At 37.2% G+C, this 16306-nt stretch overlaps 1 protein-coding gene across 7 annotated transcripts in view; it reads right to left on the minus strand.

Moving 5' to 3' along the window:
* CACNB2 (calcium voltage-gated channel auxiliary subunit beta 2) overlaps window positions 1–16306 on the minus strand; it is a 266412-nt gene that overhangs the window by 39334 nt on the left and 210772 nt on the right. For all 7 annotated transcript variants that reach the window (XM_075047983.1, XM_075047956.1, XM_075047963.1 and 4 more), the window contains 2 exons: window positions 6149–6271; window positions 1600–1736 (listed from right to left, as the gene is read on the minus strand). In XM_075047983.1, coding sequence (XP_074904084.1) covers window positions 1600–1736; window positions 6149–6271 — 260 coding nt within the window. The remainder of the gene's footprint in view (window positions 1–1599; window positions 1737–6148; window positions 6272–16306) is intronic.

The raw sequence follows: 16306 nt of genomic DNA on the forward strand, positions 1-16306 counted from the left end.
AACTGCAAACATCAATCATGCTCCTTGTTCTGCTGTGCAACTTCATTCTGCTGCATATGCTCACTACCTTATGATATTAATGTGATCCAATTATTAATATGGCTACTGATACATAATTATTAATATTACTAGTTATTACTAAGACTAATTCTTAAGCCAGTGAGCATATCTGTTTCCTTTAACAGCAGAGTTATTAAGAGCTCCCTAATGAAAATGATAGAGTGTTTGCCTAACATCTTTTCAATTGAATTAAAGTACAAATTCTTTTACTGTCTCAATACCAAATAGTACCTAGGAAGAAAAAAAACAGTCTCTCAAACGAAGATAAAGCAGTCTAGGGATTTGACAAGTTCTGCTTTGTGAAAACCTATCCAAGTTGTGAAAATGAAACAATATTTTTAGTCATTTTATTTCAGTTACCGTAACGAGAAAAGCACTGAAAAGAATGTAAGAAAGGCTATGTCTTCAAATAATTCACGTGATAGTACTAGTTTCCACTTTCTCCATCTTAAAATCTTAATAACCACTAAGTAAATGCATTTGTGGCATAGGACAGTGTTACCTCCAGTGAGAAGTTCTGGAGAACGGAAGCCTTTACAATTTGGAAAGAGACTGTCACGAGAGGAATAAGGAACCTGACATCCTCCTGCTGAGGACAGCACGCTCATAGGGAAGGCACTTCACAGCTGGCGAATGCATGTGAGCACTTCAGCACCCTGGTCTCCTCCTGTGCAGACATACTCTTCAAACACTGCTGCCCTTCCTTTCAAAGTAGGAAAGCCTTTCCGCCTTCCCAAACATTTCCCAGCTGTTTTCTCAATTCCAGGTCCATCCCGCTCAGACATACTGGAAATATTTATTTCCAATACACCCAAAGGGAAGCAAGCGGCATTTGCTTCCACATGCGTTAATGTTTACTGGAAAACTACTTTATTAAGAATCCTACAGTAAAGATGACCTTATTACCATCTTGCAGTACTGTTCAATACATTTAGATACTGAATCTTTATTTTTATGTACTGATGGCTGCAGTCAGAGACAAAAAATGACTTGTCATGAAACTTCCATCACACAATGCAATATTCTTAAAAACATTATTTGTAGGCAATGAATTTCACAAGACCAAAACATTTTTTTCCCTAAGAGCTAACTAACAGGCACTGGCTTCAGCTTACAAATAAAATCACCTTAACATTTTCTGTAATTTCTAAAATCACCTTTAAAAGTGTTTAGAAATTGCAAGATCATGAAAACAAGTAACACATGCGAAAGAATTTAGGGAGAACGATTTTTAAGTCAAAAATTGTGCTTGCACATAGCTAATGTACTAAATGCAATGCATATTTGCAAATATTTTATGAAAATAAAATGGAATAATAACCACTGTAGGCCACCACAGACCACCAATCTAAATATCTACTTTCTCTCTCAAATGGCAATGACATTAATTATATAAATAAATATTAATTCCTTCATTGATTCAAAATGTTTGTAGCTGCCAATTACAATAATTAAACAAAACTATAGCATAAACAGCATTAACTTCCAAGTTGTGTCACAGTCACAATGCTACTATTTGTAATGATTTGTTGTTATTACCTGGAGTAGAATTTTCCTTGTTTTGCCTTTTGTTCATGCTGCAGCCTCATGTTTTCTAGTTTGACTGGGCTTGGTATGAATCCTATTTCACAGCCTTCTTTTACCAACCGTCCTATCCACCAGTCATTATTAAATTTCTACAGATTAAAAAAAAAAAAAAAAGAAGTCACGTACTAAGAAATTACTGTATTTGGGACCATTTTGTTATTATTTTTAATTTGCAGCTAAGCGATTTTATGTAATTCTTCTTAATCACTGTGCTATGTTATTATGGCAATGAAGAATTGTGTTAATATTCAGAAATACATTAAAATAATTATACCTTGCAAATTATTAAAATGTACAGTACTTAGGCAGAAACCTTCCTCCATAGACTCCATGACTCTCCCTGGCTGCTATTTCCACCTATCTCCCCATCTTTATCTTTTTTCTGCTTTACAGTCTTTTCCCTTCATACATGATACCTGCTTTTGTTCTCCCTTGATGTTTCTCCTTGGTGGACACCAGACATTTCTTCTGATCTGCTCCTACACACTGCAACAATTTTTACAGCTCTGTAATAATCTATTTTTCTTATTCCATTATATTCAGTTCTCTATTTAAAATAAAAAATACTACTTCTCAAACCCCCCCCACTTCTCTGAACCCACTAAAATCTTCTGAAATATGACTACATTCCACTGCTTATATATGCTCTACTGCATACAGCTCATGTGATCTGCATCTTAAACATACTGTGATAGATCCACAAGGAATGTATATCTTTGGATAACTAAAAAACCTTAAAATTATACAAATGCACAAGATATAGTCCAATTAACTGAATTTCAGCTATATGAGATGACTACTCTAATTTAATAATATTGATTCATACACACACAGGGGGTTTTGTTTGTTTTGCAGAGGTCTGTAGAGCAGAACTATTTGCTTTTTCCTGTATTATTCACCATTTTTGCATGAGAATAGGTCACTGTTACGTATGGCCCCACATGCAATACTCTAGGAGTTCCATAGGAATAACTACCATCACATATGAATTTTGGATAATTTGGATTATTTATGAAACTGTAAGAGAACATCTGAATGGGAAGAGAAGTTGCCTTCTTGAATCTGAAGGTATGAATGTATATCTTATAGTGCATTTTTAATTATTTAATAAGTAATTTTAATAAGTGTACAGTTAGGAGTAAAACATGTAAAATGTGTGGGCTCCCATAAAAAGGAATTCATTTCACTGAGAATACAACATTGGTGGATCAATGTTACACAAGCTAAATTGCAATATTATCTTTCATTTTGGCTACTACAGAAATGTTGTGATGCTTGAAACCAACTTTAAGATATCTAGCTAACAAAAAATAAAGATTAAAATGAATGCACTTTTAAGCTCATAAAACATAAGGGGATCTATAACATTCATCCAGTGGGATGCCTTTATGAGTAAGAATACCAACATTTAAAAGGGAGCTAAGCTGGAATAGCACTTTCTCAAAGCTGTATTAAACTGAAACATATTATTAAAATCAGAACCTTTCATTGCAAAATGCTAACTAAAGATATGCATGTGCATTATGTAGTAGGATAATATAGGTAGAGGAAGACTATAGCAATTGAGCCAGTGGAGGTTGCCATTATATGGATCTGCTCTACAGTATACATGATGTCTGCAGAAGTAGTATCATTAACTTGGTAAAAGGAAGAGATAGATAATTAAAAACCACCATTAACTTTAAATCTGAACAGCCACTACTTTTTTATGCTGTCCTACAGTGGAACAGACTACTATGCAACATTAATTTTATTATAATTGGTAGAAATGCTAAATCCATAGGAATTTTTTCTTCATACAAAAATAAAAGCATGTGGAATTCACTCCTGCAAAGTCTCAAAGCTGAATGCTGTGTCAGTATATGAAAAGGAGGATACAATACTTTTATAAGTAAATAATACCACATATAATACTTTCTAATTTTAAAAAGCCGTAGTGGAAATCTTGATAGCGAGGTGTCCAGCTCTCAAGGTGCTGGCTGGAGTGAGTGATTCTCTGTAATTCACCTGTGCTTTGAGCGCCAAGGGAAACACAAATATGAATTAAATGCTAAGCAGAATTATGGCCATGCATTAAAGCCTCAAAAGATTCAGGAGTGACTATGATGCAGTGCATGTTTCTTCACGCAAGAAGGAATCCTTCATCTTTATATGTACTCAGTTTTACTGAATGTAACCTAATGAACATAAATTTCCTTCATAATCATTGCAGTACTTTTCACCATCACCCATGTACATTTTGAACTGAGGTTTTTCTTGTTTGAGCCCTCTCAGCAGCACAAATTGGAGAACACTCCTTGCAGACAAGAAGAGCACAGTATTGATTGAATATGGCATTACTATGCAGGCAAAAGTTATCGGAGATTAACTTAGATTTCTTTTTTCTAGCAACCAGTTAGCTAAAAAATATGAAAGCAACCCTGCATTTTATAGCCAAGCATGTTTTTTTTACTTTTCATCCGCATAAATAATTAAAGTTTGGACATTTCAGTTCTCCCAGCATTAACTATAGGGAGCACCAAAACTACTGACGGAGCAGTATCTGGTGGGATGCAGAGCCCTGGAGAGCGAGCAGGGCACCGCCATGGAGGATGGATGGGGAGGACGCACCTGTGCAGGGCAGGGCCACTGCTCGGGGCACCATCCTGAAGAGGTTCGACCTGCCCGGACCCAAGAGCTGCTGCCAAACGCAGGAGCAGAGAGCCCACGTCTGACTCCTCGCGGGTCCCTTCCCACCGCTCCATCCCAGCAGTGCACCTGGCCCAGGTGCAGGGTCCCTTCCACAACCCAGCTCTGGCCTAGCACCACTAGACAGTCAACTTCCCTTAACTGCTTAGAGAAGACCAGGTATTTTTAATGGCAATTAGCGCAGAGTGCCTGTTCTATTACACCCGAAGCTGCAAGAACGTTTTAACGTATTTTTGCATTTCTCAGTGCTACAGGTAGCCACAGACAATATAACAACTCAGCTGAGCTAAGCTTCCTTCCAAGGCATTTCTGGAGATCCAGAACAGTTCAGGAAACTTTTTCTTCCTCATTCTCTCCCATGCATATTTACATTTCAGTCTAAGTTGTGCCGTGAGGAAAAAAGCATAAATTATAACAGAAAATCTGCTAACACTGTGTTTCTGGCTCATATGGAAACAGGGGAAAGACTCGATGTGAAATCTGAGATTACCAGCTGCTTTGAAATGCAGATGGAACAGATGACTACACAAAATCATTTAATCTAACCAAATTGAGCCATATATTCCAGACTCACCAGAGAATGCTGATGGTTTTCTTTTGCCAAGGCTCTGTGCCTGCTCATCTCTACTTTTGTCACAAGACAGAACAGAGCAATTCTTTTGCACTATCATCAGAAAGAAGACATCTTTTCTTCCCTATATACAGTTTGAATCCAAATTATCCCTTTTTTTGTGTGTTTAATATATATGGAAAACGATGATCACTAGTCATCAGTATGGAGGCACTAGAAGTCCATTTTTTGTTTCCTTAGTCTCTGTTCACCTGTATTTCTACCTGTGTATTAGGAATGTTCCTTGCTTCCACAAAGCACCTGCAGTAGCAGAATCTTTGTGCATCATCAATCATAACTGCTGAGGGATTTTTTGATAATCTAAAATGGGGCAAAGACATAATTTCAAATGCATGGCTGAGTTGCTCTCATCCTTAAGCTAACTTTCTAGTTCTTCTGCTATAAATTTCTATTTCCAGATGGACCATTTTGTGACAAAACACAATGGAGTATGACCAGAAGCTGGGAAATCTCATAAAATGAGGGAATCATTCAGAAGGGCACAGCGGGCTGCTAAGGAGGTCCTGTATGGGAAAATTATCAAGTTATTTGCTTTGGATTGTCTTGCAAGGAGCAGAGAAAGAAAATGACTTTAGGTGTTTGAAACTGTAAAAATTGAAAAATTTCAAAGTTAAACTACAGGAAAAGAAAACAAATGCAGCAAATGCAAGGCACCTTTTCTGACAGTTGCTATGTGCATCTTGAAACATCACATCAGTTCTTCAGTATGTAATTGTTAACAAAATACTGCCTGTGCCAGGGAAGTAACTTCAGTGAAAAAACAGGAGACCTGAGGATTTGGGGGTTAACTGCGATCCAGTCACACAAATGGAAGAGAATCAACCCTTGGCTGCTGAATCACAATGAACCCTCAGAGTACTAGAATGGTAAACCCCACAAATATTGTATCATTGAATATGCAGATGTAGATTTTTAAAGCTCTAAATAAGTGATTTTTACTAGAGAAGAAAAAACTTGCTTTCCAAACTTCATTAATTTGATTGTAAGGCATTTGTGCCATTGCTTTTACAAGAACAGTATTTCAAGGCACATTCAGTTCCTTATACGCAGGTACCTTATTTATATAAGATTTGTGTAGTGCTTTGACAATGTGAAGTGTTATCTTAACATTAAGAAACAGTAGCACTATTACTCAAATAGAGCCTTAAAGAGAGATTCACTTACTCCTCTAGTTTGACTTACTTCTTTAACATGAAGAAAATCTTTAGCCTCAAATGAGATGGCCATGCCTGGGACTGGAACATCATCATCGTGAGCTGCACTGTACCCAACATTTGTCCGAACTGCAAATGCAACAGGTTTTGTCTGCAAAACAAAAGACAAACAGCATGAACATTTCCCTTGCAAACACGTACATATGTACAAACATATACACAGAGGAAGTTTTCTGTAAGTTGTCTTTTTAAAATCATAAAAATTACAGAGAACTCTCGAAGTGTCCATGTAAAACATCTTGAAGCATCATGTTTACTTACCTCAGTTACTTAATATCAACACATTTGATAGAATACAAGTTTTTTCTAGCTGGTAGTGCTCCGAATTAATTTGGAACAAGTCAAATCAATAATTAGAAGTCATAAACCATTTGGCAATCCATACACAGTGCTCAGCGTGCAGTTCTGCTGCTGTGCTTACCCAGAGCTACGGAGGAGCACGTGACAGCCCCCAAGCAGTCTTCAGGGGAATCACAAATTAGGAGGAGCGGTGTCAGCAGCTGCAGGTGATTCCTAAGCAAGACATCTCACTGCAGAGCCACTCTGAGAATGCAGTAATGTGCCCTCAGATCATCAGGTTGTTACCACATACCAGCCACAGAGAGATTTGCTTGTTCCCATAATTCATACTACAACCTATACTGGTAGTTGATATCAGTGAGTTACAGGATTTTCACAAGTTTTGTTTTCAAGAAGCAGTTGCAGGAAGAGTCAGTGGCCCCCCTGGCCGCACAGCTGCCCTCCAACATCCTGCACAGCTTCTCCTTCCAAGCCCCACCGGTGCTCAACATTATTATGGTTTATTCTACACCAAAAAACACCTTGAGCTTGCTCTTCTGATAGAGGATATCACACAGTGTCCCTGGGACCCACCATTGTCCTATCCCAGGCTAAACTTTTAGCCCACTCCAAAATCCTCCACAGTGTTCTTATGATCTAGTTTGAAGTCCCTATACATTATGGCTAGTAAAATATTTTTAAAGATGTGAACTGAGTCTCTGAGGTGCTCACGAGTGATGGAGGAAAGCATGACATAACTTTTCATCTGAAAATATACTAAAGCTTCTACCAGACAACAATTTTAGCTTTATTAGTTGGTATCCATCATCACTTCGGCTTAGCTAAAAATATGGTCTTTCACTGAGATGACAAGCAAAAAAGTATCTCATTTCCTACATAAGGAATTGCTTCCATTTATTCTCGAAAAATAGGATATGAAAATGCATCCCCTACTTCATGAGAGCAAACCCAATTATCTGAAACCAAAAATCGTGCTATATTTTTCTGATTAACAAAAGTCCCTGCCTGCTCCTTCCAGGATTAATCTGACAACTTGCATAGTGCTAGAGGACAGAAATCTGCCACATTAAAATACCTGATAAAATAATGAGGGAGGTATATAAATAATTCTAAAGACAGTATCATGCCACCTGGCCTGGAAAGGACAGCTGGAAATAAAGGGAGAGAAGGTTTCCTGTTGCTTAATTTAGGTCTAATGTGCTGTAAAAGCCACAGGATTCCAATAAAGCCTATTTCAGAACTCCTTAAATAGGCCCATGTTTGAATGAACTACCACAGTCAAACAATTTACATCTAAATGCACATTCTAGGAAGGCTTTTTAATTTAGAAGGAGAAACAATAAGCTTTTTCATAATAGTGTGGTCAAGAGAGCCTCTGTGTCCAGAAGTGAAACAGGCAGTTTCAATGGAAATAAATTTTGGAAGGGGACTGCAGAATGGGCTTCATGTTTATGTGGTACTCTGGATCGAAATATGTATTTGTACAAAGAGATGATCAGGAAATTATTGGAAAAGGACTTTATCCCATCTGTTCTTTCTTCTAGAAATTAATGGAAAAATCTTAAGAACCTTAAAAAAGGTTTGGTAGTAGGGCTCTAAAGACTGAAACTGGTATCATTTAAACAGGAATTTATTTAAACTGGAAAGCCTATGGTAGACTAAAAAATTAAATACAGCTGAATATATTTACAGGTTGAAATAACACATCCCAAGAGTTCAATGTCTTTCTTGGCGTTTAGCCACAATTAAAATATTGCAAATAGTCAATTGCTTTTCTTTCCAGGTCACCTGTTCTAGAAAAAAAAAATAAAAATTAACGAATTAGAGTATGTAAATGCTATGTCCCTTAATAAGCCCTTAGTAAGTTCACCTTGTCATTACACAGATGAACTGTTAGAAGGGCATCAAGATATGATTATGCATTCATGATTACCTTTCTGAAAATGGGCATTTATGAGAATGATCATCCAAAAAATAAAGTTTGGTGATTCCATCACATCAATTTAAAAACCTTGCAGTGTTGATGCAACACGGGTATGTCCACTTCCTAGCAACTCAAATTTGTATCTCATTCAACTTCTCTACAATTCTCTCAGTTGTTGCTAGCACTTAGTTACCCTACATAAAAGATAGCTAACTACTACAGAACTAGGCATACCACAAAGAAAAAAAGTAGTCACACCGGCACTGAACTCAGTGATATCATGTGTCTTCCTTAAAATAAAAGATAACATAAATTACTGGATTTTAATATTCATACAAACCCCCACAACTTTCCTGAATTTAAAAATTACAGACTAACAGAGTTGATGCTTTCTATGCTATTACTCATTTCAATACTGAAAATACAGATATGAAAAAGCATTAAATTGTCAAATCTCCCAAACAATACTTCATCATTGAATAGTACAGCATGGAAAAAATCATCCATTGTTATTAAGAATGATCTTTTTTGTGAAGCATAGTAAGCTGTCATTGTAGAAATGTGTCTCAGAACAAGAATAGAAATATTAAGGAACAATCTTTGCCAAACACTAATGGGGGGATAATATGCTTGCTTATCTATTCTCACATTTGCTGTATCTTCTAGTGAACATAAAAAATGCTCAGTAGAGTATTGTGACTTACTCCTAATAGTATCAGTGGATGAAAGATTTTAGGCTGACTAAAGACTTTAAAATCTCTGCTGCATTGCAACAAACAGACATCTTCAGCAAGTTAATGTCCTTGACATATTTCTTAGAAGTGATCTAAAATTTCCTAATAGAGGGCAACACCTGACTACCCAAGAAAAAGAGAAGAATGGTAACTACTCCAGAACTATCTTAACATGAAAGATAAGTAGCAGGTAAAAAATCCTGTCGTTTTCTGTCTTCAAAAAATTAATGTAAAACTCTTAGTAGAAAAACAAAGCAGAATATTGAGCTACAGATACTTACAGAAACGCTGTGTCCCATTTTAGATACTTGTCATACTAGTAGAAAGGGACACTGAATTACTATGGGATTAGACTACAATAATTCATCTAATTGAATATTTAAAAGTAATTAATTTATAAAAGTTAAATGCTAGTCTTTTTACATAAATAAAGAATTCTGAAAGTTTCAGAGAACTGTCAAATTAACTACTTCTTGTTTTCTTGAACTACATTGTCTTGAACTAAAAAAAATAATCCAGCTGTTATGTAATTAGGGCCTTATGTAAAAAAAAAACTTTTTTTTTTGACATAAGCACATGTATATTTTAAAATATATCTAGCATTTGCTTATATATTCTACAGTTCTAAAATTAGACTGGGTCAAATAGTTAAGCACTTTCTGTTCATTCTCTAAATCTCCATGAAAATGTGATGGCAGTTTAGCACTCAGTTAATCCACAGGCTGGACTACAAGGACAGATGCTCCCAGACGTTAAACAGTTTAACATTTCATCTCTCTCAAGAGAACAATGTAGCCTGAAAAAGTTCACTTATCTTCAGAATGAACATTTCCACCCTGTTTTCCTTTTTTCCCCTGTAAAAATACAACATTCCACTGACCAAATAACCCCACAAGGAGAACAATAACCAGACCATGAACATTACCATCATCTGTACCACTAGGGCAGCAGGGAACACGCTCTGGCATGGGGGTTCTTCATGAACCAATTTTAGCTTCTGGTTTAAACTCAGAATATAAATCAACAAAACCTTATTCACCAACTGTTAAACCAGCTTTGGCTGTACACTTCTGGTAACAGTCATAAATTAAAGTGGGACTAAGGAGACCTTACTTAATTTTCTCTTCTTCCATCTGGATCTCACTTTTTCCTTTTGGTTCACAAATTATATTCACTTTATACATCTTCATGCCAACCCTCATTACTAAGTCAATACTATTTACAGTATTATTATACTCTACTACTTATATTCCCTCACTCTTATGACTAACTTGTACTGAATGCATACACAAGCATTTGCACATTGTATCTGTCTCAGTCAATTTGTCAGTTTAAACGAGTTTGCACCTGCTTCGTTGAATTTGTATTTGAGAAATATTTACCCAATAACAGAGCAAAATAACACAGTCTGTTTTCTAGTAATGTACTTAAAACATGACAGGAGCCTTTTTTTCCTATAACTCATTTCAGAGTTTTTATGCTGTACCATAAACCCAGTGGATGCAGCCCCTGCGGATCCCAGCCAAGGAGGCAAATTTTCTGACACAGAATTTGCTCACAGAACAGGTCATCTCCCTCATGGCCACTAATTTTGGGAATGTTGCTTGATAATCGAGGCACCTCTATTCCCCATCCACTACCAGAATGTAGAAAAACAGAATAGAGCATTCTCCAAACCATTTTCCTTTACAGCTGAGGTTGTCCTATGTGAAACAATGACTCGGGGCTACAGAAATACAAGCAAGGCTTAAGGCTGCCTTTACGTTCTTCAGCAGTAGGTGATGAGTGTCCAGGGTCCCTGATCCATCTCATTTCTCACTCTATTACATCATTCCCACAGTAGAGGTACATTGCATTTACACCAGTTTAAATTAAACCAGAATGCTAATCAGAATGCATCTTTTATGAAGGCAGTGCGAGCTAAGCCAAGGACTGACTCAGAAAATGACTTCAGTTATCATTTTGACAAAGTGCTTGTCGACGTTGGCATCTGTGTTAAAGTTCGGAAAATTTGTCTCAAAGCAAGTCTCCTCCCTCACTATTTCTACATAATGCTATGCATCCTTCATCATATCCACTTTTCACAGACACCTGTAACCTTATCCTGAAAGCAAGGAATTATTTTTCTCTTGGGTAATGAATATAATAGGTCTCTCTCGAAACACTGCCAGGTTTGCATTCATGAAAATTTAAAACACCACACAATTTTTTTCAGCTGAGGAAAGATGATACTACTACTGAACTTTTCATTAGTAGTCTTAGTAGGGAGTAAATATGTCAGATGATGACCTATGTTTGGCACTATTTCCACAGAGTAGCCCTGTACATAGTGTTTGGGCCATAAGCAATGTTAATACCCAACATAGGACAAAGATCAATAGCAATGTGATGGCCTGATAACTGCTGTCTTAAAATATGTCACTTTATTTTGCCCTGCTGTTGACTGAGAGTGAAATATATAAAGCAAAAGCACTTCAAAACCTAGATGTTTTACAGAATTACATGATTTTCATTATTATTTTAAAGAAGTTTACAATGCTAGGAAATATATACTGTCACAAAAGCAGCTCAAGAATGCAAAATTAAACAAAAATAATAAAAGAATTTTCTTGTTTTAAATTTTTTATTTTGTACACTAATTTATACATGTTACACAAGAAACAAAAATCAAACCCATCTGAGTACACAAACAATTCACAAGAAATTTACGTCCTAAATGCTGATTATTGCTGGATCCTCATTACAGATAAGTAATTGGACAATCTCTAACAATAGCATCTTCTCAGCAATCTCACTGCTAAGGAAGCAATGACAATTCATGGATGTCCCAATAGCAAATTAGAGTATACCTGCTGTCACTAAAAGTAGTGATCAATAATATCACTTCCCAGCAAAGATTAGGCCTTCTTTTACTGGTGTTGGTGTACGTATCAAACAAGTCTGGTAGCAAGACAGAACCACAGAATAATTGATGTTGGAAGGGGCCTCTGGTGTCACCTAGTCCAACCCCTGACCAAAGCAGGTCTGGTAAGATCAGGCTGCTCAGCGCTGTGTCCAGGTGAGTCTTGAGCACTTCCAAGGACAGATACTACAACCTCTCCGTGCATCCTGCTCCAGTATTTGCCCACCCTCATGGTACAAAACCATACAGCAACTATGGTTCACTCATATATCTATGAGTGAGGGACATAAAAATCTGTAATGGACAACAACTGCTGGATTTTATACTCCAGTACAAGGCAAATGAAGTGTTATCACAAGTGGAAATCACCAATTTCCAGTTTTAAATGGGAGTGGTCTAAAAAGGGGTGGGGTTTTTTAACCACTAGGTTGGAGGTTTTGTCTGTGTGTGATATACTATTATTTCAGGTTAAGACAGCCATTGTATTACTTTCCTACAGCAGACAGCACTGCCCTTATAACCATCTAATGCCTGAGGCTCAAGTTTTGAATTAGTGCCTCCCTGTGCAAGCTGCAGTACTCAGCACTTCCAACAAAGTGAAGGAGCTGAAGAACAAAAGTACAGTAGGAGAACAAAACACAGTAAAATTGTAGTTACTAAGTAGCAGCCTGAGTATAACAGTAGTATAATGAGATTCAAACTCTTCTAAATTAAGGTTTTTGATAGCATGGATCTCTCTCCTGAGGGGTTTGGGAGAGAAGCGGCCAGCCAGAACATGTAGTTCTGGAGCCAAACTTCATTACGGACTCAGACACTGAGAAATTATTTGATCCAAGTATGTCTTACCATCTATTTGCAAGACTAAAGCAACATGAATTATGCCCAGCCATTACCAGTGCTTGCAGTGCTACCTTACAAAGGGTTGGCTCACCAAGTTCTTGCCTAGGAAACACCACAACCGCTGCTCTCCAGCACCTGACAGTAACATGCACCCTCCTGCAAGAGCGGCCAGCAAGATGTGCCCGTTACACAAGCCACTGCCGTGATCACACAAGCCACTGTGCCACTGCTGTGATCAGCCTTCCTCTTGGACTCTCTAAGCAGGCCATAAGTGATGCTGCACGGAAACTCAGCTATTAAAGCTTAAACGTGATTTTCCTTAGGACCAAGGCCATTAGTGGAATTTGCTGAGGAAACTTCTGAATCCTTCCAGTTCCCTGGCATCCCTGCTACAGCAATGCCTGCTCTCAATGTTAAAGAAGAGAAATAAAATTTAACACCTCCAGCTGGTACAAAAGAAAGTCTTGCCAGATCCATTTTTTCTTACCAATAGGTAGGCTTCAGAGATTTTTTTTTTGTCCTCTCGTACTCTCTAGAGATACTTTTGTTACTATTTTAGCTCATCTTCACACAGAGCTTGAAAGTCATGCTTCCTACTTTCTTTTACGAAATCATATTTGGACAGAGTCACCAATGTCGGTTTACATTCAGCTCAGGAGGCAGCAAAGACTGAAATAGCTTTAGTGACGCACACGGAGCTTTCTCATATGAGTGGGGTCTTTTTTTTATTAGAACATAATGCCAAAACTCATCGGTGGATGTGTGTGTCTGCGTGCAAGTATGCCAGAAAGGTGGCTCTTTGGTACCACCCACTTGGGGAGTTAATGGGAACAACTGGAAACAGGCACAGCTGAAGAAGTCTGTTTGTGCTTACTGAAAACATGCTTATTCTGGCAGCAAAAGCCAGCAGATGAAAACTGTCATTTGCAATAAAAATACTGCGCTGGGATTTCAAGTTCTTTTTTTCAATGTCACAAATGAGGACATTTTATGCTTATGAGACATTTTAAGCTTATGAGACAGCATTTTAGTAGATCTTAGCTTTTTGGCTAAATTGAAGTTCACATAGAGAAAAGATCTGCAGTAACAAACAAAAATTCTCCAGGAAAAGCATAAATCTGTGACACAGCAAGCTAAAGTAAACCCTAAATAAATCAAAAATGCAATGGTTGGTTAAAAATGTAGATACTACTATCAAAAGCTCCTGAAAAAAAAGCTGTCTCATTGAAAATGTTTCTTAATTCAGTATTACACATGCAAGTTTTATTGCTAGTTCCAATATTTAAATAATTTTGCACTTCTTTTTTTCAATTGGGTCAGAAAGTCTCTATGACTGCTAGAGCTAAAGGTCAATGTTGTTAAAATGTTTGACTTTTACAGAATACGTTAGCCATGTGTTCTTTAAGAAACTATGCTGAAAAATTCTTCCTTTATTAGAAACATACATTTTGTAGCTAGACTGCTCTATTTCCAGGAGTTATATGAATATGTGTTCCAAGGATGATATTTTAGAGTTTGAAAAGTCAAATGTTATATTAGCTCTTAACTAATACGCCGAACAAAAACTGAGAAGTTATGTCAACACATGGTAAACACTACAGCTGACTCAACGCTCCTGCCCCTTTCACATGATTACATTTTATGCCATAGGTTATGTTATCCTACTCTTCAACTGAGCACTTATTGTTTCTGTGCATCTTACACAATCTGAGATACTTCTCATATATAAATTCAAATGGAACCTCTATTGCAAATCTCCCTGACAGCCTAGATACAGATTACAGAAATTATAACACATAGCACATACATTTAAAGCTGTGCTAAAAGAACATTTATTAAAGTTGAAAGTTAAACATCCCAGACTTAGGAAAAGTGAAAATGGAGGTACCTTTAACTTAGGGGAACGGTGGTGGTATCTTCAACTTAGGCGTCACTATGTACAGTATTACAGTACAACCATTAACTTCATAATCGTATATTCTCCCCCGTCTCAGTACTGCACCTTACTTGCATGCAGGGAGGATCTCCCCTTGTGACAGATCAAGAATGTATGGAACACAAGGAGCTCTCTATAGTATCCTATAGCTCTCCGATGGATTAATCTTTGCCATCAGAGTGAGGCTCACCCAGTTCAACAGAGAAAGGCAAGCAGTCTTTAAGGGATGATTTATCTCTTTTTAAATGGCATGAATCACCTTTTGCCTCTCCCTATCCCCCCAGCAGGGAACTAAAGCACCAGTCCCCGGTTATCCAGGCATACCAAATCCTACTCACTACTCAGTGTTATGGATGGAAGGTTTCTTAAATTTGTCACTTAACGTTAATGGAAACTTTTGATCTCAATCTGTGACTTAGCAGCTCAGCTGCAACACTATAAAAGGACAAATCAATGCTTGCACAGCATTCAGATAGCTTCTCCAAAAGGCTCCACAAACCCAAGAAATCATCAGAGAAGTGAATACTTCTCTCTTCTTAATATAAAATAAATACAACACTGGGCCACTACAAGAAAAAGAACAAGGAGAAATGAATTAATCAACAACTGCTTGTTGAAAGTAATCAGATTATACAGTGAAGACTATAGCCTTATATATCTGCAGAGGAAAGTTAAGCTAGCACAAACCACTTTACATCATTCATTTTCTAGCTTTGGAGCACCTGATATTGTATACTTAGTTTCGGGGTTTTTAACTGAATTTTGTGTGTGTATGTGCAACTTTCTATGTTTAAATAAAACAAACAAAAAGATCCCATTAAGTAGTACATTTCTAGTGTCACACTGACATTTTCATACACCATCAGTAGGAATGAAATCTTTATATCCTCTGCCAAAAACTCCTTGCAATTTCAATCACAGAATTAACAGACTGCAAATGGTTTAATATTCTGTAAGAGGAATAGCATTAGAGTTGAGGTGCACTTTGGCTGTGCTCTTCTCAAATATTTGCTGAGAGCAGAACAACTGTGAGACTTGGGAACTAGAGCTATTTAAAGCAAAGCTAATCAGAAACGTAGTTTTATCTGAAATTTTTCTTTTTTTTTTAAATAAAGTTTACCTGAAGCTGATATGAAGCATATAAAATATTAGACCAAATATCTTAATTTTGACAGAATGACAAACAAAAGAAGAATAAATTCTACATCACTAACTTCAGCTATGATAATTCTCCTGTATCTATTGTAATCCTCCTTTTGCCCTTTGGGCAAAAATACACATCTTGAGTCCTCAGCCTGGCCATCACTGCAGCCATGAACATCTGGGAGACCAGTGAGCACTTACCCCTTCCCCTTCTCTTTGCATAGAATTGTTCCTGGGAGGTTTAGCACCAGCAGAGCTGCTGTTGCTCTGCAGTTCTCCTGCCCCATTATAGTAAGAGTCACGGCCTTGCCCATATGTTCTGGAGATCCCGTTTTGCCAGAAAAAAA

This window comes from Buteo buteo, chromosome 2 (assembly GCF_964188355.1).
Source record: "Buteo buteo chromosome 2, bButBut1.hap1.1, whole genome shotgun sequence".
Classification (NCBI taxonomy): domain Eukaryota; kingdom Metazoa; phylum Chordata; class Aves; order Accipitriformes; family Accipitridae; genus Buteo; species Buteo buteo.